This window comes from Hyalella azteca, unplaced genomic scaffold, assembly GCF_000764305.2.
Source record: "Hyalella azteca isolate HAZT.00-mixed unplaced genomic scaffold, Hazt_2.0.2 contig17656, whole genome shotgun sequence".
NCBI classification, from domain to species: domain Eukaryota; kingdom Metazoa; phylum Arthropoda; class Malacostraca; order Amphipoda; family Hyalellidae; genus Hyalella; species Hyalella azteca.
In genome coordinates, this window is record NW_025947432.1 from 24,070 (window position 1) to 49,401 (window position 25,332).

At 39.3% G+C, this 25,332-nt stretch overlaps 1 protein-coding gene across 1 annotated transcript; it reads right to left on the minus strand.

The window, feature by feature from the left end:
* Positions 1-232: 232 nt before the first annotated feature.
* Positions 233-24,774, minus strand: LOC108669637 (plasma membrane calcium-transporting ATPase 2-like). Its single transcript, XM_018157016.2, has 21 exons — positions 24,282-24,774; positions 14,717-14,905; positions 14,441-14,534; positions 13,917-14,040; positions 12,852-12,987; positions 12,400-12,495; positions 11,600-11,680; positions 10,521-10,723; positions 10,280-10,428; positions 9,818-9,962; positions 8,851-9,041; positions 8,267-8,453; positions 7,725-8,009; positions 7,385-7,564; positions 6,695-6,903; positions 6,412-6,607; positions 5,871-6,069; positions 5,180-5,391; positions 4,530-4,687; positions 4,170-4,284; positions 233-2,048 (listed from the first exon to the last, which is right to left on the minus strand). The coding sequence occupies exons 1-21, from the start codon at positions 24,565-24,567 to the stop codon at positions 1,902-1,904; spliced, it is 3,582 nt and encodes a 1,193-aa protein (XP_018012505.1). The 5' UTR covers positions 24,568-24,774; the 3' UTR covers positions 233-1,901.
* Between the last annotated feature and the right edge of the window lie 558 nt (positions 24,775-25,332).

A 25,332-nucleotide genomic window follows, 5' to 3' on the forward strand; every position in this document is an offset into this window, starting at 1 on the left:
CCCGCCTATCCTAGTTGTAGCGAACTCAACCTAAATGTTCAATGGATGAATACAAGCACCTTAATAGGCCTTATTTGTCCCATGCAGCATGTGGATGCTCAGGAAATTATTCTAGAGTTGAGCAGCCCGGTTTTATCACTTGATGCAAATAAAAATGAATGCCGTAACTCGGGTTCGCATCTCTTACTTTTAAGAAAATGCCTTTCGCACTTGAAATATATCTTTATTCATGTCGGATTAGGAATGAAACTTTGTTCTTCGAGGAAATTTATTACATCCATATGCTTGGTTTAGTTATGTGTCTGTCTCATTGTGCTTAGTAAATAAATGTTCCTTTAATGACTGAATATCTACATCTTTGTTCCAAAATCTCATCATCCACAATATTGTGTCGTGAACACTAACACATATAACGTCATTGAATGTTATAAACCAAACCATGTGCGAGTACAGAAATACAAGTGCGTTCAATGAAGGATATTGTCACTCTGAGGTCTGAACCTTGCCCGAGTCTACTGTGTCTTAACAAATTATTCATTGCTAATGTTGGTGGTTGTTAACAGTTAAGTTTGTGATTATATAGATGATATATATCTTCATTTTATATAACAATAGAAGTAACGATTCAACATCAACTTAGCCATCCTATATTTATATATCTGATTGCGCTGGCCCTTCGAGCCTGATTAATTCCTTCGACTGGCCATCGGTAAATTTTGCTCAACGGTTATGCGTTTAGAATATTCATCAGTGAACCCGTTTAAAATAGCTTTGTTATAAATCTAAAGCCAACATAAGAAACTGGAGAAGTAAATCTTGATGAGGGGCTGCAACAAACGCCTATTTTCCTGATATAATTTTCTATTCGAACGATGGCAGCAGGAGGGAGTGGAGAATGAAATGCCTGACCGCTAAACATAAAATAATGATGGCAGAGGTGGCCCTGAGTAACGCAAGCTTGGTAATTTATCCTATGGAAACTTTCTGATTCTTTAATAATAATTTACTGCAATAATATCTGCCAACTTTCCGAGTCATGTCAACCGCAACCAGTGCAAAGCGCATTGTAGGAACTGGAGATACCGACAACAGACTTGTCATCCTCAGCCCCGTTAGCTCTCCAACATTCTGGATCGGCTTCAGTGGCACTACTGGCCAGTGGCCACTTTTACGCTCAGAAATTCGATAATACATACAAATGTCTCGCTAGTGATTTGCGATCTGAGCATGTTGACACTAAATATAGAAGACAGCCGATCGAAGCCAAGAGCTTTTTGTCTAAGTTCGACCGCTGGGCATTCAGCGGCCATCTGAAAATCGCCCGTTAGCTTTACAGGTGTAGCAACTGGAATTTGAGAGAGAAAAGAGGTAGATAACGATGGAGTAAAGACGTGAGCTAGGGATTTGCAGCGTGAAGCTTCTGATTGACTTTGTGGACCGCTAAGGAAGAAAAGTCCACCATGAAACTACGAGTAGTTTTCACACGAAAGAGTACTCAGGAAAAGTGGCTTCCCAACGTCCACACCCCCATCCACCGGCTTCTTTCAAACCTCCACACCCAGTTCAATCTGTCATTTCTAAGCCTTCGCATCAAAATAAGTTTGCCATTTCTAAAAGTCTATAATGAAATCAGCCTACCATTTCCAAATGTCCCATCCGAATTAGGCAGCTATTTCCAAACGTCCATACCTAATTTAGTCTGTCATTTCCAAACGTCTGCATCAAAATCAGCCAGTCATGTTCAAACGTCCGCATCAGGCCGGTTTGCAATTTCCAAACGTCCATATCCAAGCCACTCTTCAATTTTCTCACTCTAATTGGTCTGTTCCAAAAGCATTCCTCCACCCATTCAGTCGGCTCTATGAGAACTACAGCAAACGCTTGGCTTCATTTCATGACACTTAAACCGGGCCGTCCACTGAAGGCATGAAGTTCAGAGTAGACCGTCGCTCAGGATTGTTGCTGTGGGTCGCCCAGGATTCGTGCTCGAAATATTTCACGCCGGCCTCTTCTTCTCGCGGGGACTTAAACGCCCAGACGACTCTAATCTGCAGCGTAAAGGTCATCACGTTTAGAGTTTTGTTGAGAAAATCACAGTTTCAGTGTACCGAATCATTGGTTTTATTCTTAGAATGTTGGCAACTTGTAGGCAGTGAATGATAAACATTTAATTTCATAGCCATGCGATAATGAATTAACATTTGCGAGAATTTGTGATGGCATTCGAACAAGCAGAAACTGAAATGCTGTGCAGTGCGGAATAAAAGCGTAATTCACTGGAAATGGAGTTAAAAGTTGCGACATCAAAGCACCGCCCTGATTTACTTACTGGCCGAACGTCTAACCATATTTAATTCGATGGATAGTCACCAAACTTGTTTTAAGTTAATCATAAAATATCAGTGGCATCGGTAAAGGAAATGAATTTTCACCGTGCTAATGAATCGTCTCTAATCATCGAGCTTTCTACAGTTGATGTGATTTTTAATTGTTCATTCTGAGAAGTCTTGTCAGCTCGTCAAATTATGAATTTATTATTAAAACTAATATAATAGAATTCGGAAGTGTGTATGAAATTCGTCTAATGACATTCCGTCGGAATGTCAGTCGGACAGGATACAATGAAGCAAGATGATAATCACTCAGAAATGCGATTCTATTATGGTGAAAGAGCACTCGAGAGTGAATGACGGCCAAATAATCAGACAGTGCAAGTTAAATATCACTCGGAATGTAAATGTTTTACTTCATTTCCATCACGGCAGCGGACCAGTTCGCTGAGATGCAACATCTCCGAGTGCCAGCGGCAGGCTGGATTGCTGCGAGCGCGTGCAACATTACATTAGTTCTAGCTCAACCCTTGACTGCTGTGCCTCACAACGAAGGCTAGAATCATCTTTCGGAGTTAATTTTTCTAGTTAATGGAGAGGAGAGTGTTCTTTTTTTGATATGTGGGCTAACGATTTCTGCATGTGTGAATGAGGTAGCATGCTAATTGCAGCAAGTGAACAATAAGAACCACTGTTCTGTAGAAGCGGCTGAAAAATTTTTTTCTCGTTTAAGATAGATCTCTTATTACGAATTTGCATCAATAGGACATATTATGGAATTTGTCTGAATAGCGGTAGATTGTGTACTATGCAGTGCAGGCTGGGTGTAAAAAAAATTATAAAGTCTAAACTATAAAATTACGGCAATTTGACTGATATTGTTGATTTATAACATAAGCATTTACTTATATGTTATATTTGCCATGGTCTCTCCGTAATCGGGTACTTCTTCCTGTTTAGTGGCTTGTAAATAATGAAAACTCAAAATTGAATTATATCAAATTAGGGATCTGTTTAATCAACTAAAGGCTGTTAGGCTTACGTGTAAAGTTAGGTAGCTGGTTTGATCTATCCTGTATAGTGTATAGCATGAACCTTAACATTAGCAGGGCTCTGCCAATCATGTAATTAGATTTGACACTTAGGCTGCCTAGGCAGGCCTCTTCCGACATACTGGGGTGTTATTTTTGAGAATCGCTTTTGCTCTGAAATTCTTCGCCCAGTCTCACGCACATTAATCATCACACTGCGGCAGTACTACAAAAATACCTACACGTTCCTAACAACAGCATCAGTAGTGGGGATATGTGAGCAGCTGCTCTTGTATGGTACAGTCAGTGAGTTGGGGGTGATATTACAGTTGACATTAAATGAATGAGGGGATGAGTGAGAAAACCTGAGCTGTTTATTTCAACGATTTAAACCTGTTACGAGGCATTGTATTTTCATATTAAAGAGACTCAACTTTTTTCTGATATTTAAGGCTGCTTCGATAGTTGAGATAAATGTGAGATTAAGAACATGTGATACATGGATTAATTACTCAATAAATATGAAAATCAAATTGTAACGAACATATAAAAACTCTGGTAAAGTACAAATTTCAAATCATAAAATTCACGAAGAGAATATTGACCATAGCAGGATACTATAAAACTACCTTCGTCCGAACAGGCTTTCTCACACGGCTGTAATAGATCTTTTGATTATTTATGGTACAGAATGCATTTGTTTCATATTTATTCGCGTTTAAGAATCTTAACTCCGGGAATAAAGGACGATTTGCTAACCAGAGGACACATGATAGCTTCTAATTCAGGTACAATTCGCGCATCTCACCTGATTCTGCATTGCGGCGATGGTGTTAATCCAATTTTGCTGAGCCTGAAGCTTTATCTTCAGGATCTCTTCATCGTAGTTGAAATGCTCAACTTCCTCAAATAACTTATGTTCACTGAAAAGAGAAAAAATCCATGTATACGATTATTGTTATTGAAGTCTATAGCATTCGCCAGTAAAATCTTACCTTATCGGCATAAAACGAAATTTTTTCTCCTGGCAAACGTGGTGAGTTATTAATTTTAATGACTCGATCACCATAGAAATAATCAAATCATATTATAGTACAGAAAGCTGCTTAAATACTTGTGATAAGCCTTAGATAATGGCGCATGATAGAATGATAACATAGACCCGAACCTTTCGATGCAAACACGTTTGAGGCAAATCCTGGTGATGACCCCGATGATGAACTGCCACACGAGCGTGAACGCTCCCAGTGCGACGCACAGCGCCCATTGCTCGATGGCCAGGGGCGCCGTGCTGAAGGCGTCGCCTCCAACCTGGACTATGAGGATCTGTTCAAGAGCACATGATCAGTGGAGGGATTCTTGAAATGTATTAGAACAATCTGCATGTCGCGCTGGTCATATTGTGATTTAAACCTTAAATGATATCGTAAATTTTGCTCGAACACATTAAAGAAATTATCATTTGCATATCGCTCGGTCAAAATACAATTAGATGACCACTGTTCAATTTGTACGAGTGTTTTTCTACTATAACTAGCACTTATTATGCACTTATGACAGCACTTATTATGCAACCTACGTTTTAGGACAAAATAATCAGGAGGAATACAGCAAATTTCCTTCTTGAACTATCTAGAGTAAAGTAATAGGAATTTCATCAGAGTTGAAGGAAACTAATGAACAACGCACAAAGCTAAGACATTTCTAATGTACCTGCGTCCTGACGGAAACTATTTCAATGACCAACAAATTGCGTCGTTTTCTACATACTTGTGCCACAAATTACCAAGTTGACAGGTCGAGGCATTTAACACGTACCTGCACCAGAAAAGTCCCAATCCAAATAACGTAGAAGTAAATGTTTCTGAAGATTCCCACAAATACGTTGAGTTCTCCATGGACCTTCCTTGAGTTTATTTCGTTGAAAAGAGTCATTATGACGAACGAGTTGAATATGACAGTAAAGTGTTGACTCGGGGGCGAGTTGATGCCGTTGTCAAGTCCAGAGTCGATGTTAAGAATCACGTGACCTTAGAACGAAATCGACATAAGAAACAAATCAAACAATTGGGTCAGTACCCACTGCAGTGAGTGACAGAGAGCGCATTTTCTCGTCCGTCCGTGACGTGAAGTTACGGACGGACGGACGGACGGACATGACGAGCACAATAGCGCCTTTTTTCCGTAAATAAGAAAATGCGTTATAAATAGTTTGGAAAAATGACACCTATGGATGAAACCTGTACATGCAATATATCCACTGGTCGGAAATAACTTATGCAGATAAAAACTTGTTTACTATGGACTTGATTGTGATGCAGCCGATCAAATAACACAGATGTTATTATGTAATAGCACAGACTTTCTTATAGTGTACAAGGAATGAGGTAAAATAAATTACAGATAAATAAGGTAAAAGTAAATAATAACGTTAAAATAACTATAGACATGTAAGATTTATCTGTGAATTTTCATCTATTTTGGACATTAAAACAACTACAGTCAGTACCTTTGAAGAGCAGAACGAATATGACGGTCACCATGTAGATGGCCTGTCCCACCATGTTGCGGATCATGATGGGGGAGAGCAATGGCTTCTTCCTTCCGTAGGGCTCTCTCTTTAGCAGCTCCTCTGTCGGCGGCTCCGTTGCCAGGGCCAGCGAAGCCATTGTGTCCATGATTAAATTCACCCACAGCATCTGCACTGCCTGTATTGGGAACAATATTCCTCGTAGAAATCAGGTGCAAATACAGGTTCACTTAGTAAGCGCAATTTTTAAAAACATAAGCTCTTTGTAACAAGTTCCAAAGATCAGGTTCCAAAGGCCGGATCCCTTGTGAGCAAGTCACGAAAAGTTCAAGAATCGGCAACAGGCCATGGGCCTATTTCTTCAACGCCGACACTTCTATTCTATTCTATTCTAAGTTAAAAGGCTTCAGATGGTTGTTATTTATTCAGTACTGAACTGTTCAGCATATGAACTGTCGTGTATGTGTCTCAAAATTTCAACAACGACCACCTCTGTCATAATAGTTGCACGTATTGCCACCTTCAGAGGCGAGTCACTGATGACGCAAACGCTGACGAAGGCCACCACAACAGCAACGATGTTCACAGTCAGCTGGAACTGCAAGAACTTGGCTATCGAGTCGTACACGTTACGACCCCACATCACTGCCTTCACGATCGACGTAAAATTGTCATCAGTAAGCACGATGTCGCAAGCTTCTTTAGCGACGTCCGTACTATTAAATTAACTTAACGAATATTTTCCTAAATCAGCCGGTATGATTATGATATCGTTAAGTAATAATGAAAAAGCGAATTGCTACAAAATGATGCGGAATCTGACCATGGCGAAGCCAACGTCAGCAAGTTTGAGAGCCGGACCATCGTTTGTCCCGTCGCCTGTGACGGCCACAACTTCAGAGCCCCTGGGTGAGTTGATGATACCCTTGACGAGCGTGTGCTTATCCTGGGGCGATGACCTGGCCAGCACCCGCAGCCTCGGCCATACTTCCTCCATGAGGTCTTGCTGCACCTATCATAAAATGCATGGGTAATCATTAAACTTGTTTCAATGAATCGCAAGCCTCAATTCCTTACATCAGAAAGGTATGTTTTTACCCCAAGCCTTCTTTAAAGCACAAATGTTAAAGGTATGCCACTTTTTAAATAATGGTCCACTTTGATCTCTAAAGCGAATCAGATACTCGATAAAATTGCATCATTTTGTTAACATCAAATTGCTGTTGTTTCTGCATTAAGTTAGATTAACGTGGGGCGATTTCAGTGATGAAAATTAAGTATCGCAGTGTGCAGAGAAACGGAGAATTTTGGGAAGATAACGTGAGGAAACTTTGGTCCTCTCATTAAACTTATTCGGTCTACCACCATCGAAATAAAAGTCAGGCTCACAATTTTGTTCCTATATTTTGTAGTTTAGTCCGGTGACTTCAGCTCGTAAAATTTCAAGTGTATAGAGATTATTTCTACGTGCAAACCGTGAATGTAAGACTTACAGTGCCTTCCTTGTCGCGAATCATGCGGTTGAATTGTTCAGAATCGAGCATTAGTTCATTCTGGCCCGGCTCTAAGATGCCACATTTTGTGGCGATGGCCTTTGCCGTGGCCAGGTTGTCTCCGGTCACCATCCGGACCGTGATGCCAGCAGACCGACACTGTGCGATAGCTGCTGGAACCTGTGCAATATGAACGTGAAATTTGGAAGAGATATGTGTCTTAATTTGACGAATATTTGATGATAAACAATACCGGAGTCTGAGACATTCGTTACAATGTATCAGAAAAGTCATACAGGCGGATGAATCTTATATGAACAACAGCATTATGGCCACCAACCTCCGGCCTCACGGGGTCTTCCACCCCCACGATAGCGAGAAGCGTTAGTCCAGACACGACTTGATTTTCGTCATCGAGATCTACGTCACTGGATTCGCTGGAATTAATTTGCTGTCTTTGTAGAGAGGCTGCATTACTCGTGCTGCTCCCCACACTCAGCTTGCGCTGACTAATTGCGTCTGGGTCGTTCATGTCACTCAGCGACGCCCCGAGCGACAAAGTCGAAGCCGACGACTTGGCAGAATCCGGAGTGCTACCGCCACTCGTGTAAGAAGCTCTCCTTTCCTTCGGTAGTATAAAATATAACAATTGTGTATCAGAGGTGATTGTATTTTTAGAAAAAATCGCACAGAAGCAACTGATTTCGTAATTTTACAATACTATTTATTAACCGAACGAAATTATCCATGCAAAGGAAAAATAGGTAGCGAATCTAAAGAATGACAACCACTGCTTATATTTCTTGAAGTTTTGACCAAAAATTAAGTCGTAAAATAATCATCACAATCATCGTTTGTAGGATAAATACTGATAAGACATGCCTCCTCCAGAGACAGGTGCGTGAGGTTGGCGACGAGCTTGTTGCTGCAATGGATGTCCCTGTAGGCTATGCCGATGGTCCTGAGCCCCTCGGCCGCCATCTTGGAGATGACGTCCGTCTCAAGCTGCACTTGGTCTCGGTGCTCGTGCGGCACCCGACGGCCCTCCATGCTGATGCGGTGCGTGCACCTAACGTGGAAAACAAGTCGGACATCTCAGGCCGAGCAGCTTCCAAATTAGCTCATATTACTACGTATATTTATTTTATTATTTATTAAATCTAATCCTTGAACGAATTATTAAACACATTTTGATGGTGATAGTGACATAGTTATTTTTTCCTACATAGTGCATAAAACTGGTTTTTCATATTAAATATTGTCTTGATTGGGTTTGCACGTGGTCCTTGGAAATAATTCATGATGTTTTAAATGTTTGATGAATGGAACGGAGTCTTTATTCCGTTGACTGTACTTACCACGAATGGAATACTCATTTTTAAGCGTTAAGTACAATTGTAAATAACATAACGCAATGCAAGGCATCTGTAGGGAATTACACGTGTTTCCTCTCCGAGACAACTGACTTGGAATTGATGACTTCTGAAGCGCCCTTTGTGAAGACCCTGTAGACATCTCCCTCCAACGGCACCACAGTGGACATGCTCTTGCGAGCGGAGTTGAAGGTGAAGACTTTGACGAAATTTTTCTCGGGATAATGGGCCCTGATCGTTTCATAAGATAGACCCATATTCCCAACTAGGCCCAATAAGCCACACTGCAAAAAAATGCAGCCATGCACAAATTTTCGTACACATCAAATTTCCAGAAAATGGCAACGGCTCAAGACGAGCACAATTTTTCCTTCGAATTAAATTGACAGGGAACAGAATATTTTGACTCGATTACACGCTTGAAAAACACGTTTAACTAATGTTCGTGAAACATAAATTTTCATGAAAAAAAAACCTTATTCACAAAAAGTGACATCTACCCACCATCTTGGGGAAAATGCGGAATCTTATTAGTCACTTAAACAATGAAGATATTTTTAGAACTTTAGAAGAATTTTCTATGTACAGAGTTCATTTCTTGTAGGAATAGTAAATGAAAGACTAAATATACACACAACCTTCTCATACAATGATAATGTAACTATATATATGAGTTTCGGTCAATATAGCCGGACAGGATGGTAACATTCTAACCTCTGATGGACAGGGGTTAGAAATCTAGACATTATCGAGTCCGGTTATGTACTAAGTAACTAGTTTGTGTTTAAAAACCGGACGCAAAAATAAATAAACTACACTACAAGATATTCTAAAAAAAGCCAACCTCGTTAGGTTAGAGTTAGAGTTAGGGTTAGGTGTGTATAATACACTTCTTTACGTTGCTAGACAACTTTCTACTGAGTATTAGCTAGGTCCAGCCAGGCAAAATTATTTATAGTTTTTTTTCACAATTTTACAAAAGTCATCGGGTACAAAATAATCAAAATAATCGTAGTCCGGATAAGTGGGGTTAAAAACATATATATACATGTATACATACCTCTGTTTTGTTCCCGATCTGCTTCGGGAGCTCGCCGGGCCGCTCAGAAGGGACGATGCAGGAGGAGTAGTTGCTGTTGACGCTGATGGCTTCTGCCAGCAGGCGGCTCACAGATGGCGTCACGGAGTTCGGTGCAGGAGGGGATCTGAGCAAAAATTATTATTCTAGTAATCTTATTTATAACGGTTAGAAATTTAAATATTTTTATATCATAATTAATTAGAGTTAGTAAAATTTTGAAGTCCATTTTCTCAAATGACTAAAACTAAATGAATCAGTTACCAGACATATATAAAATAAAGGAATTTGATCGTCAAATCGTCAAAGCAGTGCCCGCAATTGGCAAAAAGCATAGAACATAATAAAAAAAGAAAAATTTAAATTTGAAATAAATTTATGGCGTTATTGTTTATCCGTGTATGGATTTTTAATGAACCTGAATGGAATAAAAGTTTATCTTACTGGTAGAAGGTGTCCTCGACGTAAGCTTGAACAGCCGTCATTCTGTTGGTCGTAAGAGTGCCGGTCTTGTCGGAGCAGATGGTCGTGGCGTTGCCCATCGTCTCGCATGCGTCCAAGTGCCGCACTAAATTCTTGTCCTTCAGCATGCGCTGAAAAATCAACGTAGATTGATTTATTATTAAAGACAAGCTTCAAAAGAAATATTATCAATTAGTTGATAATTATCAATTAATATTATCACCTTGACTGAGAAGGCTAACGAGATGGTGACGGCGAGAGGCAGTCCTTCAGGCACGGCCACTACCAGGACCGTCACACCCACAATCAAGTACTTGAGGAAGTAGAAAAGATCGTTCACGCTGAATGTTTTTTTGTCGACGACGTAATGTTGGATGCTGAAACGCAGCACCATGACAAATACCGTCAACGCCGCAATCACCGACCCTGCCGGCAATCAATTTGTTCCATATATTTTTGGGATAGAAATTTAGTCGCGAAGCATAATCGCTGCTAGAGTGCAGCGCCAAATCACCTAGCATTATGTCAAAAACTTAATAATTTTAACTAATTTATTGGCTACTGAAACATTCCTTACCTGCATGGGTCTTGTTTGAGATTTGTCTAAACTCGCGGGTTGCCGGGATAGAAAATCCCTGCAATTTGAGAATCTTGAATTCCAGTCTCCCGATTAGAGTATATAATCATATATATACACCTTCCACCGTTTTACATTGCTGTGTTATTCCCAAATTATAAGGTAAAATTTCAAGTCTAGATAATTTGAAAAGACGGTAAGTAAACTTGAAATGCGTGCTCACGCAGCCTATACATACCAACAGCGATATGCTTTAAACACATAAACAGAAAGCCAAAACGTTCACGAATAAATAATAGATTGAATGCATTGAATGAAATGGATTGAATTGAAGGGATTGAAAAAACCTCACGTCAGTTGTATGTACATTTTCACACCATGTACTGGCGTTCGTATGCGATCCCCTTACCTATACAGATGAGAATTTGATTTTTTTTAATAAAAGCCGTAGCTTCTGATGCATTTCCTTCAAGACTGTCGACACTTTGCACGTAAATTTGCTTTGAATGTAAAAACCAGGATCACCATCGGCTGCACGTCAGAGCGTGATCTGCAAGCTCAGCATGGGGACCGCATTTTCAACTCACTTTGTTCCATAATGTTCCTTTTCGGTTCTTCTAATGAAAAAGTTAATTATACAAAAGGCAAAGATGTACAATATGTTTAATTTTGTCGGAATCATCACTGTCAAATGAGACACAGGATCATGCTTGCAATTATCTCACCAGCTTTGCCGATCTGCAAGGCGAGTTTGCTGAGCTTCTTCTGCAGAACAGACTTGGTGTGGCCACCGCCCTCTGAGGAACCTTTATGGTGGATAAATAAAAAGTGCAAGTGAATGACAGTTGAATTATGGATTGAAATCTGCTCAGTTATGAATCTTTGAAGACCAATTTTTATTTGTTTGCACACCAATTGTCATAGTTGGAGAAGTATTGTGAGTTTGAAGTATTGTGAAATTTGTAATTCAACATCGTTTCGAATATTTTCTTCTATCGCAACACAAGAAATAAATCATCATTTCATGATTTTATACGGCTTTCATATTTGCGTTTCGTATACGTTATTTTATTAACTGATTATATTATAAATTGATATTTTGGTTTATTGATTCAAATACAAAGTGAAGATGTCAAGAAGCAATTTAATTTAATTTTTTATAGCTACTTTGAGTTTATTACATTTGTATTGCTTCCTCCGACTATCTAAAAGATCCGGGAAATGCGTCAACTTCATTGCAAAGTCAAAATTTTTATTTAAATGCTCATATTTTAATTCCTGGACATGGCAGGAGTTAAGCTATGTATATATGGATGAGCAGAAGATTTGTGATTGACAGAGGCATGATAACATAGCCTCAAACACAAACCAGGGGACAAGCTGGACATTTTCCTTGGAGATTTCAAGAGAACATATTGGTAACTAGCCCGCTAAAAGGTTAACTACTAATGACTAAACTAGAAGATACTCCGATGTCTCTTTCAGATGGAAACGAAAGCATTTCCCCAGCTGAAGGTGAGCTCACCGGAGGAGTCAAGCAGCGACATGATGACTCCCGTCCGGGAGTGCGTACCCACCGCGGTCACCACCATCAATCCGCGCCCCTCCATCACGTTCGTGCCTGTGGGGAAAACATTACTACAACATCTCAGCTGAAAAAATTTATAGACCTTATTTTGCAGTTTATCAACACTCATAGAGAAATAGAGATCCCTCGTGAGATAATTATTTAACTTGAGGTACCATTTGATGCATAGAAAAGATTTAAATCTCAAAATGTATAAGAGTAGACATAGTTATTTCTTAAAACCCACTTTTTTACTATACAATCTAACTTCGATCCCTATTCGTCTGGAAAAATGTACCAATGCAGTCGATAGGAAATTCAAAGATGCCATACTGTTTAAATTCGCGAAATTCTACCTGATGATAATAAGGAATGTAATTGACGAAACTAAGTTCGATATATTGGTGTACCAGAGAAGAGCAAGATGTCTTCATGGACCGTCTTGTCGACGAGGTCAGGCTCGCCAGTCAGCGACGATTCGTCCATCTTGACGTCCGAGCCCTGCAGCAAGACTCCGTCCGCCGCAAGCTGGTCGCCGTACTGAATCTACGGCCAATATTGCTTTAGGTTCACACAAAATCTACAATGTTCTGTTGGTAATTAAAGCAAGATTAAGTTAATCTTAGTCCGAGGGTCTAAAACTTGCGGCCCATGTTAGAGGTGAGCATTGACCAGGGGGTCTGAAGGGGTCTAAAATTTTTAGTCCAGGGGTCTAAAACTTGAGGCCCTCATCTCCAACATGGCGATGTATGTTAGAGGTTAGCATTGCCTAATACCATCATACTTTTCATATTACTTTCCGTGCACAGGCCTTCTACTGAGCAGAGTAACCTATGAAATTTAGTTTAATTAAGTGTAGCTGTGCAATGTGCGTGATTATGATGAGCATTGGCTAAGGTCTAATTTAAGAGATAAATGTGTGGCCAACCACTGCGCTCCCTATGATGGTATGTTGTTCCTGGTGACTAAGACCATGTAATATTTTTTTATCGGGTTTGTCATTTGCGAAAGAGATTTCATTGCAGAGGAGAGTTTCATCAAATTTGCTGTAATAGTGTAGTAGGCCTTATATGTCAAAAACTACAACTTAATGCATGTATTAATGGCTTATATATTGGTGGCTTTGTGGACTTCATTGAAAATTAATCAAAATAGCTAGTCTATTACTGCTACTGTATATATATGACTAATGATATAAATACTGATAGAATTGTGAGAATGGGCCAACGATGGTGCATAATAGAAATGTACAAATTGCCTCTGCAAATTACAGAGAACGACATTTGAACGTTATTTTTAATGACGACATTGCCTAGTTCCAGTTGTCCTTCGTCCCATGAGTTCATCTCTCTTCATCGAGTGAGTTCGTCCCATGGAGTATAGATCAAATAAGGTTCACAAATGATATAGTGAAGTACTCGACTGAATGCTCATAAGAACTTTTAGCTTCACGTGGCATTGACGATTAATTATACCTTGTAGAGATCGCCGACGAGCAGCTCGGTGGCAGAGATACGCATGTCCTGGCCTCCTCTGATCACAGAGGCCTCTTTGGCACCCGAGACTGCCTCTGACAGGCCTCTGAACTGGCGCTCTTTGCTGCGCATAGAGACGATCTTTGAAAAAAATGCTAGCCCCCAAAAAATACAATTATGGCGATCGATGACTCAATAAAATAAAAGCATCTTATCAGGAATGATTTACAATTAATTTAGAGGATTAATGTCCAACATTTTAATCATCATCTCACCATCATTCACCTGCAGGAATTGAAGGCAGTACATGAAATAGTCGGGAAGATCCGGTCATAAAAGACCCCAGTCATCAACACGAACCCTTAGTCATCGAAAACAGTTATAAAAAATCACTCCAGTCCATTATAGAAGTCACCAATACTCATTTCCAGTCATTGAAGGCAGTGGCCGTCACTCACCTCCAGTCATTGAAGGCAGTGGCCGTCACTCACCTCCAGTCATTGAAGGCAGTGGCCGTCACTCACCTCCAGTCATTGAAGGCAGTCACTATTACTACCACCAGCACAGACGCCAAGATGGCGGCGCCTTCGATCCATGCTGATGAATGATCTTCACCATCTGCTCAAGAAAAAAATAAAAACCCTCAATTTAACGCAAATTTTATTTACGAGGCTCCTTGATTTAGCATAATAATTATTGCGCGGAGCTCACTGCAGGACGCAACAGACTTCGTTTTAACTATTTTTAAATTTAGGTTTGATCAATTGAGCTATGGACAATTTTGGAGTTGAGAAGCATACCTGGATTAGGGTCATGATAGAAGGATAGGCCCAGACTGAAGATGGCGGCCACAAGTAGGATGATGAGGGTTGTGTCGTTTGATGCTCGCAACACAAGTCTAAGGAAAGACGGTGGTTTCTTTGTCGGAACGAAGTTCTCGCCAAAACGTTTTTTACGCTGTACGTAGTCGCTGTCCTCGTCCGGTAGACCTGAATGAAACGGAATGAATGAAAGACTCTTAAAATCGCGAAGGCTTCAGGAACAGAAACATTCCTTCACTTGAGCATTTCACCGATTCTTCTTACTATCAATCACCCCATCCTTTGTTATAGAAGTATGTGTGCGTGTGCTTTAAGCAATGATTTCATGGATACTATATACGTTCCATGCTCGCCACGTCCGCGTCGCCGCGGTCTACCATCCCTAATGAGGAGCAGGTCTCATTGCAGCGAGGTTGCATACATGCTTAGAACGCATTCATGCTACCATGCACTTTTTAGGGCGTCGTTGGAAAATTTTTATGATCAATACCGAGCAGAGTCCGGAGTACTGTTACTGGTCACACACTTCTTTCCAACATTTTGTGATCGCAATTACCTCTCGGAGGTTACGAATGCTCCTCTTACCACCAAGTAATCGTCGCGTATCACTTATACGGCGTATTAGCGGATATTATGTAATATTAGCAGCAAAATACTCTACTAAATGCGCTTATAATTAACTCTTCTAAGCAAGTTTGTTGTTTAACTTTATCGACGGACCGCCAAGACCAGGTGGTCGGCGTGTAGCAACAGTTGCAAATTGTTGCCATCTAGCGTCATGTTAGGTAAAAAATATTTTTGTTTGAGTGATACATTATATATTGATCGTGATCCCTAAAATGTTCAGGCACGATCTAGCTAGAAGGCCTGCAACTATCGCTAGTGGTACAAATAACACGGTAATGGATCTCCCGCTTCATGGTAGCGCAGAAGTCAATTAGTTTTCAGTTACTTATTTAACGATGGTGCCCTTGACACCAAAACTTTGTTTCGATAAGTCGCTTACAGAACTTTGGTTCTAGAGCACTAGATAGTTAACCTGCTACGTTCGAAAGCCTATTACTCCGAGTTAAGTAATAATATTGGTAAGCAGCCTCGCTGAATGCTCCACAGGGTTAACCTGACAGATGAAACTGCCTGTCTCGCAGGGACTACCGTTGCTGGGATAGCCTGGATTGCCTGGTTAACCTGCAAATTAATGTTCTATTTTATTAGTCTACTATGAAAATATAATATCATAGTCTTGGGGTTTCTATCATAGTCCGATATAAACTAAGAATTACGCGAATTCAAACCAAGCTGGTATCCAGGCATTGTCCGGAATAGATGATTATCTTTTAAATTTGAGAATCTCTTTTCCAATCGCGTCGTTCTGAATCCCATCATCCTGCCATCACGGATTATTTCATGGCAAATCCCGTCATAACGAGTGCCGCTATTGCAAAAACCGTTCTTATAGTCCCTTCATATCGAATCCCATTTTCCTATACTACCACTTTTTATAAACCCGTTATATCGAAAGACGTCATTCCGAATCTTCTCATCCCAAATCCATCAAATGACCTTTAACTTGAATACGTTAATAAAAAGAAGTTCCTTTAATACCCAATTCTAACGTGAAAATTTTATCCAACTCTCGATTTGAAGTTAAATGGAGCTTTAAATCTTTAATTCCTGCACAGAATGAACATAAAATTAAATTGAATGCTCTGTTAATATCCAGTTCAATAAGTGCACGTTAGACGGGCTCGTTCAGCCCCTTATATTGCCAACGCCAAGATTTAGCCACACAAACTTTCACAGTTACATAATAGATACGCGAATTACTGAGAGATAATCACAATTAAGTGGCTAAAATGCCTCATAATTCGGTAAAAAAGAATTTGAGAAGAATGAACATTAGGAAGGAGAAAAATTTTCATTTTTCGGTGTTCAAGCCGAGCTAACGGCGGAGCAGAAACTTGCATAGTGACATTTAACTTATAACGCGACCTTCTAGGTGCGCCGAAGACAAAGGTTACGGCCGCAACGCATGCGTTTCTAAATAGAACGCTCTTCTACGAACATGCACTTCTTCAGGCGTCGTACGTTGAGCAGGATGGAGTTACCATTTCAGATGAATAATGCAGTAATATTGTAATGACAATTCAAGCTTAATTAAGGCGCTGACGCATCCTGGCGCTTCATATAGAGTATATAATAAAGAGTAACTGAAAATATGGGCTAATATGAGGCTGAAGACTTTGATAAACAACAAGTTGCCCCTAACGAAAATATCTGCCCGTTTACGGACCTATTTTCTTCCTTTTGTCTTTTGTAAAAAATTACGAGATTAAAATTTATTCAAATGCAGGATTAGGAGACTAGGTCTGCAGAAAAACAGGCGCTATTGATTTCTGAGCTGAACCAAAGGCTTTGTTAAGACCTTCTTCACTCGGAGCTGAGGCTGTGAAGAAGAGGCAGCCTGGACAAGTTATTCATTAGGCCGAGCGACACGACCAGCAGCGGCCTTGTTCTGGCGGCGAGTATGATGTTGTCTCACGCGGCAGACAAGGACATAAATACTTTCATTTTGCGCCCCCGTTACTGCTTATTGTGCTCCTTATAATTTAAGAACGATACATTATTCAGAAATGCAACCTTTTAAAACGCAGGAGTTAGTTATCTCCATTCAAAGAAAATAATAGTAATCTCCATACGCCGCGTGGCATATCAATAAAAAATATACATTTCAACGGGCATTAGACGAAAAACGTGGCTACTCGAGTTATGAAGTATGACGTTCAATCAAAATGTAATATTTCACTGACCTCATCTTTCGAACTAATTTCGGTCAAGAAGTTTTTGCATTTTCTCAGAAAATTAAACTACTCTTTACCGGATTGGGACTTTTTTTCGAGGGTCTTTTCTCTCCGACACGATCGATGTCCATAAAAATATTGAAACAGTACCCAGATTAAATATTATTAAATCGTTGGAGTTTGTAAGCATGCATATTTACCATACTCGATCTTGTTAAGATTGAACTAAATTTCCCTCAATACTTCAGATGATCTATATATATAAATATTTTGCACGAAAAATCCCAGTCTCATGCACTAAGACCCAGTCATGCACTTAGACCGACTGACCGCTACAATATAGATCTTTAAAATCATGTTCCGTCACAACACCAACATTTTTACAAATCTGATAGAACGCGCACCGCAGATTTGTTCAGAATTCGCAACTTATTAGAAGTTATGAGAACCTTAACCTGGCAAAGCAGCTGCCTTCACAATTGCTGGGCATAAATGAAGAAAGCGCACTCGTATAAATCATGCGAATCCTAAACATTCCTCATTCGAAAATCTCTGGCAGAAATGAATCATTAAACCGCTCTTTAGAGAGATTTGAAGATTATTTGAATGTGGGTGAAAAATCCGCAGATTTTACCTCATTGAAATGATAAGTACTTGTTCAGATTATGTAGTCGAGGGCTGCACGTAACTGTGGTGCGTTTCGGTGATGAAGGATAAATTACCTGGCATTGGCGGAGCTTAGCAAGTTAGCTCTCCTAAAATAAAGTTTCACATTAAAAATGCTTCACCATCTTTGATTATCATAAGTAATAGGAACGCAGAGGAGCCGTTGGTCCAAAAGGTTGATTAGTAAAGTGACCTTCAGAGCAGCAATAACCTATACCGACCTACACGTAAATGGCAGCCTTGCCTGGTTCGCGCCGTTGCCTGCACTGCTGCCGTTCAATAACGTTCGATGACGTAATTTGACTGACGCATTCCATAACCTTCATGCAAATCAACCATGATTTTAATAATAATCTCTAAGATGACAAAATGACAAAATTGACGTTAAAATATATGATAAAAATTCATTATCGTATATACATATCATCCGTAAAATTTCACTGAGAGCCGAAATCCAATATTTCAATTTATTGACTAAATCAATAACACTCTTCGTTTTGGCAATACCTGATCAATATGTTCTAATAATGAATTATTTCAATTTGTGTGTTCCAATAACAAAGTGCTATTAAATTGCTCTATATACGTATATGCAGGTAAAGGATTCCATATAATGTACTGATTGAGGGAGAACATGTTCATGTGCAAAACCATGTGAGTGAGAAAAAGGTTTTGTATAATATACTGTATGAGCGAGAGAAGGCATTCAAATAATATATTGTTCTTTTGAAAATGTGACTTCATTTAACGTACTGCTTGAGTGAGAGTTATATTTAATTTTATATATTCCGTATAATTGAGTCTGGTTTATGTATGAGTGAGAGAAGGATTTTAAAGTATATTCAGTATGAGTAAAAATATGATTACATTCAACATAATGTGTTAGTGACCGTGGGATTTTGAAATTGATTAAGCCTTGAGAATGGACACAATGTTTAAGGTGAATTAGCATGCATATTCGGTTCAAAACCCCCATGTTATATGGGGGCTATATTATATTATATTATTATATATGTTCAGTTCCAAGTCTGGCGAGGGTGCAGATGTGTAAGAGAAATTAACATGCAGTTCCGTGTTAAGTTCCAAGTCTGAGAAGAAGCAGGTTTGTAAGATAAATTAGCATGCTATTTAATGCGTAATTTAATCCCTAAGTATTGGCCTGATGAGTAAAATGATCTTTTCTGCTTTAATGTTCTTTGTTGTTCTTTTCAAATTAATATTGTATGTGCGATTGCAATCAACGTTCTGTTTTACATCCGGCGTAGTAGATGTGTTAGAACAGTTCACATGCCTCCAGTCACTTTTTATGTTTGCGTTCAACAAGGAAGTTTTAAGATTGATTTACTTAATTTGAAGATGTATTGGCTCGTAATTAGGATTATCTGTATTACAATTAGTAACGCAGAATTAATCATCGTAGCTATAGTAGTAACATTAATCTTTGTAGTGGGCAATCTTTGTTGGTATTGAACGAGCTAACCTGAAGCCTAGCGACCATCTCTTTGTGATGGTAACAGTCTTTATAGCTAGGCGTACGAAGATTGATTCACAGGCATTTATCACGAATGTACAGCAGCCACTTCATGCAAGTGATCTCTCATTAATTGGTCAAATCAATAAATTTCTCAGAACCTTTAAAAACATTTTTAAATTCTAATTTCATGTTTTCTAATTTACATTTTTACAATATATGCATGTTCTCCATCATAAATGCAAGTCCCTCGTAGTTTATTTATTTGCAAGTTTAGTTTTTATAGGGTTCCGGGAAGCCTTTACAAAAACTATCCGAAGACAAATCCAGCTCCACTCAATAACCTTATCTTCAGCGATTAGAGAAATATAACGTATATCACATGCTCGAAGCACCAATCAATAGTATTTCTTCAAGGAAATACAGTTCCGGTATCAAAAGTATTCGCATCTCATTTAGTCACATCAATGATTGTCAGGGTGACGGGTATAAATAGTAGCGCTAACGCTCGAATTCTCTCGCCATGAATTGAAAAAAAAGTTTACTGTCGTTAAGAAGCAATACTCACATCTTGAGTAACTGATAATTGCTGAAAATTAGCTTTGTTTTACAGCGTAAACTTCATTATATTTTGCCCCATAGCTTCAATTTGATAATCAAATAATCCATTTGTCACTTCAATTTGTTAATCGTGGTCTGGCTCAACCCATCAGGAAGTGCAATTAATTGGTATGATGTGGACGGCTAAATAGACAAGTTATTTTTTCAATACGTTAGTTCTCAAGATCGTTTCCTATATTGCGACTAAAATTGAAGAAGACTATGAAGAAGACGTCTACTTGAGATAGATTGTATTTGTCGCCTCTCGATTTAAAGCATCGTAACATTTGAATTTAAGCGTCGCGTGAGGTCAAATAGTTTGCACGGCTTTTCTCTCGCTATTTAACATACCGTTAAAGGTTTCTGGAAACCAATGAAGGAACATGAAATATTAATAAATTATAGAGCAAAAAATCTAGTTACAATTACAACACAATATATCGAAAGAAATGTGTAGGGATTATGCATTAGTTTCTTTTTCAAAATAGAGCTGCATTGTTTTATGGGATTTGCTTTGCATGGGATTTAATTAATTAATAAACTGATTAATTCAAAGTACTTCCAAGCACCTATCTTCCAAATGTTATTAATTTGTTGAATGGTCGACATAATTTTTCGTAATTCATTTAAAATGAAAAGGTAAGAAGCTTCTCGAAGACTCTTGGTAAAGTAAACTCAATCACTGCTTGAGCGATTTCCACTTTTAGCGCTCAATAGCTGGAATTTTCTCTAAAGTCTGCACATCACTACTAAAATGCAAATTTTTGTTGGAAATAAAGCTTTCTAGATTAATAAATAATCGATCATGGCACAAGCGAGTCAGACCATTTGAAGAATTCCTCGCCTGAGGTGTTTATCGTCTCGGAAATTTGTACACAAGAGGCATTAAAATAGACTCAGCACTTATAGATTTCTATTGTTTTTCGATCGAAGAATCAAAAAATCATTATGGAACAAACGCGTTCTCAGTCGAATGCTTAAAAAAAGCGCCAGTTTATCACTACAAATTAAGCAGCTAGGTCGGGCTGGAACAAGCAAGGAAATTTCATGAATTAAATTCTGGTGAATTATCCTTCAAATATGTGCTGACATATGGGCGGTAGAAAATATTTCCTACCTTATCAACATAAAGATCAATAACAAAATTAATATTCCTTGGATTGTGTAAATTCATGTCCAGTATTTGGACGATACAAAGGCAGATTTTTCAGCCGTGGCAAGTGTAGAGATTTAAATCATCCTTCTTGTGAATAAATGTACCTTATTACAGGTAAGCGGGATGAGCTTTGCCGTGTACTCAGAATATCGTTGAAATCCTACGAATGCACTACAAAATACCAAATATTTTCTAGTTAATAGAGTAGAGGCTTCCCGTCCCAACGGGGGCTACATTTCCATTAAATCTAAGGTGGAATAATACCATGTGACAGCTTCCTTCCAAAATAATCATGGTTAGTACACCACATCAAGAAGTTATCGGAGGCGGTTGATGAAATGGCTGAGACAGGTGGGAAGTTTCAGAGTTGAAGGAAAGAGAGAAGTGCAGAGGAAACAAAGCTTGTTAATTCTTCTCTACGATAAAATTTAATGATTGCATATCTAAAAGAATTAATCAACGATATTGGCGTTTGCCAGCCATTAATCAAAATGGCTATTTTCATTTAGCTCACATACAGCAAACTTCTGAAAATAGCTAACAGAGCAGCGTGTGAGAATAGAAGAAATTTTGCATAATTTGCCGGAAATATCGAACAAAATTATAACAAAAATTTTTCTCTGTAAGAAATGAGCAACCAAATGTATGAATACAATGCTTATGAGAGAATTCAAGAGGGAACATTTTTATAGAGCTCCATGGATGAGTATAAATTAGCGATTCCCAAAATATTTGCTAGATAATGTCTCCCAGCGTTACCAGCATCTATTTCTCGTATCGAGGATACCATCATGTGCTGCAGGATGGTATCCTTAGATTGATGAAAAATTTGTTTGTAGATTAACGCAAATAACAACACATAATACCATTTTTCTTTAAGAAATAAAACAATCTTTGTGTACATTATTAAAAAATATTAATTTTGTATAAATTTGAAACTGCCTTACGTAAAAACTGAAGCACGCACATACATGCGGTTTTTGCGTTCAACGTGCCAATTCCTCAGCTACAAAATGAGCTCTAAAAAAGAAGAAAGCCCGATTTTTCGATTTTTACCAAACCCCCTCCCCCCCCACTTAAGTAGGGTTTTACCTATATTAAATCAAGTCTTATGTTGAATTAGGCATACTAGCAACTACACTGCGTGTGGCGTGAGGTACGAGCCTGCAGTAGTGACAGATATCATGAGGTTCAGTTTAAGTTTAGTTGACATTTTCTGTGTTCCATAATATTTTTCCGAAGTTCACGATGCATATTAGTGCTTATGTATGAAAAACATACGCACTGAAGACGAGTGCACTTGTGAGAATTATTAACTTGGTGCTGTCGAGTATGCCTCAGTTGGTCTTTCTGGATATACTGAATTTAAGAGTTTCATTATCCTCCTTATATAATGACACAACAAGTCCTGAACGCGCATAAATAGGAAGGCCTTAATTGCAAGCAAAACTCCAGGTTACTTTCGGCGATGGAGAAAATTGTAAACTACGCTTCAGTGTTGGTCAAAAAATATGCTACTTATCACCAACACAAAAAATGCAGGTAACAATTCAAATGAGAGTGTATGTTATGATCTTAAATGCAGAGTCAGGTCGTAATTGTGAATGAGAGTACGTGTAAAAGTTCTGAGCGAGATTACGCAAATGATTGCGAATGAGGCAGCAGGTCATGATGGTAAATGAGGCAGCAGGTCATGATAGTAAATGAGGCAGCAGGTCATGATAGTAAATGAGGCAGCAGGTCATGATAGTAAATGAGGCAGCAGGTCATGATAGTAAATGAGGCTGTTGGTCATGATAGTAACAAATGAGGCTGCAGGTCATGACCACAAATGAGGCTGCAGGTCATGACCACAAATGAGGCTGTAGGTCATGACCACAAATGAGGCTGCAGGTCATGACCACAAATGAGGCTGCAGGTCATGACCACAAATGAGGCTGTAGGTCATGACCGCAATGTAGTCCAGCCTGCTGTGCCCGCCCCTGTTATCAGGCTCCTCGACCTCGCAGGTCGCAGACGTGGGGCGCGAGAAGCAGGTCAGAACAATTGCTGTGTCACGCTAAGTGCCGCACGGCATCGATCTCAATATTTAGCCGAAGTACAAAGAAAAGAATCAGTATCAAAGAATAGATAGAGCATTGCAAATAGAAGTGAACAAAGAAAATCATTTTAATAGTTTCTATTGACGTGTCTATAGAAGCATAATGATTACTTTGATAATTGTTTAAATTTGAGGTTGGTTTATATCAGATATGCATGCAGATCATGCTCTTTAGTGCAGCACAAATGTAAAAAGTTATTATATCTGAGATGAATAATTGCGCTAGAGTATATAAGGTTAGTAAATTTCATACCGTCGTCGAACTAACATGTAACCAGCTTTAGTAGAATATATTTTCTAACAATTACGGATGAACTCAGATCAGTTTCGTTCCCAGTCTGTCAAAATCACGGAAGGTTCACTTGAGAAAACTGTGACTGTCAGAAAATTAAAATATCGGTTTGAAGATTTTCATATCGTTTCATTTATGCTGTCAATTACAATGACCTATAAGTTATGCTTCGCTTAAAATTTCGGATATTGCGAATACGTATTACCAAATGACATTAATGAAATATTAGATGATGCGACGTTGCCAATGCTTAAAATACCATTTCCTCAGGGGAAAACATTAGAACCTGGCATGAAGTACATCTAAACTGGCATTCATACTCACTCACGACCACACTGTGTGACAGTCATACACACTCACACTGTGTATGTCATTCATACACACACACGACCTGAATGTCGCAGATTACGGTTTTGGGAAAAAATGCATCAATGGGAGACTTTACTTTATCACTCACCCTTTGAAGGATGAGACCCTAATTTTCGACACAAGTTTTCGGGGGATCCAAAGTTTTTTTGTATGTAAGACACTGCACCACTTGCTGGGGTCTGCATGAGCAGTTGAATTTCTTCGACGGTAACTGCAATATTACCGACAATGCCGACATTATCCCTTCTGGCTGAGCTGTCTCGCGAGTACACTCCGCTTTCCAAGTCATACTCTTCGGGCGACATTGGATATATTTGATCTTCAGTATTTGTAGCAGATTTCGGTGATTTCATGCTAAAAGTTTGCCGGTACATTCGAAGTGATGTGTTCACTGGTGTTGTTTTTTATCTGTGCATTGTTATGGCACCGACATCGCATAATGTGAAGATGCCGCTTCAATTTGTACAAGATGACAACACATTGCGATCGATTTACTTCCTTAGAGTTTAGAAGCAGGTATCAAGTGTTCTAGACACGAGAATATCCGACGAGCGAACGCTCACTCACACCTCCTCTGAAGCCTGAAGTGCGACATCTGCCGCCTGGCCATAGAAAACAGCAGCAAGACGCGGTGTTGGCGTGACCGCCGAGGCGCGAGGGCAGGCCGTGCAGCCATGGGCCACGAGCACCTGAGGCGCAACGAGTCATCGAGTAAGCTGAGCTTTAACAACTTCGTTTAAATGAGATTATTTGCGGAAAGTATCAACAAAATCGAAAATGGATGGAAGTTAACGCATTACCAGGCTGCCTTTCTCCGTGAGAACAAGATAGAGTCCTCAAGCCTATTTTTAGGCTGAAATTTTACTGATGAAAAGATGGCACTCACATTCTGAAGTGGTTGGAAAAGAAACTACGCGGACGAAAAGTGTTGTCCCGAGTACTCAACTTGGACCTAAGATGGTTAAGAGCTCAATGCTGCGCGTATGCTTCCTCCCGGCTGCCCGTCGTGTCGACTGCATCTACAGCAGGCTTGCGCAGTAAGATAAAAATTTTTCGTAGATGAAAATTTTCTTGGCTGCTTTTGAAAATTCAACAAGTGGAACGCACGGTCCACGCTAGAATAAGAATAAGACCATAAA

Excerpts from the sequence above, each read along its gene's own strand:
- LOC108669637 (XM_018157016.2), bottom strand. The coding sequence starts at position 24,567 with ATGTACCGGCAAACTTTTAGCATGAAATCACCGAAATCTGCTACAAAT. Across the intron at positions 12,988-13,916 it reads TCGTCGGCGATCTCTACAAG|ATTCAGTACGGCGACCAGCT; the intron begins GTATAATTAATC and ends TATTGGCCGTAG. Across the intron at positions 12,496-12,851 it reads AGACATCTTGCTCTTCTCTG|GCACGAACGTGATGGAGGGG; the intron begins GTACACCAATAT and ends TTTTCCCCACAG.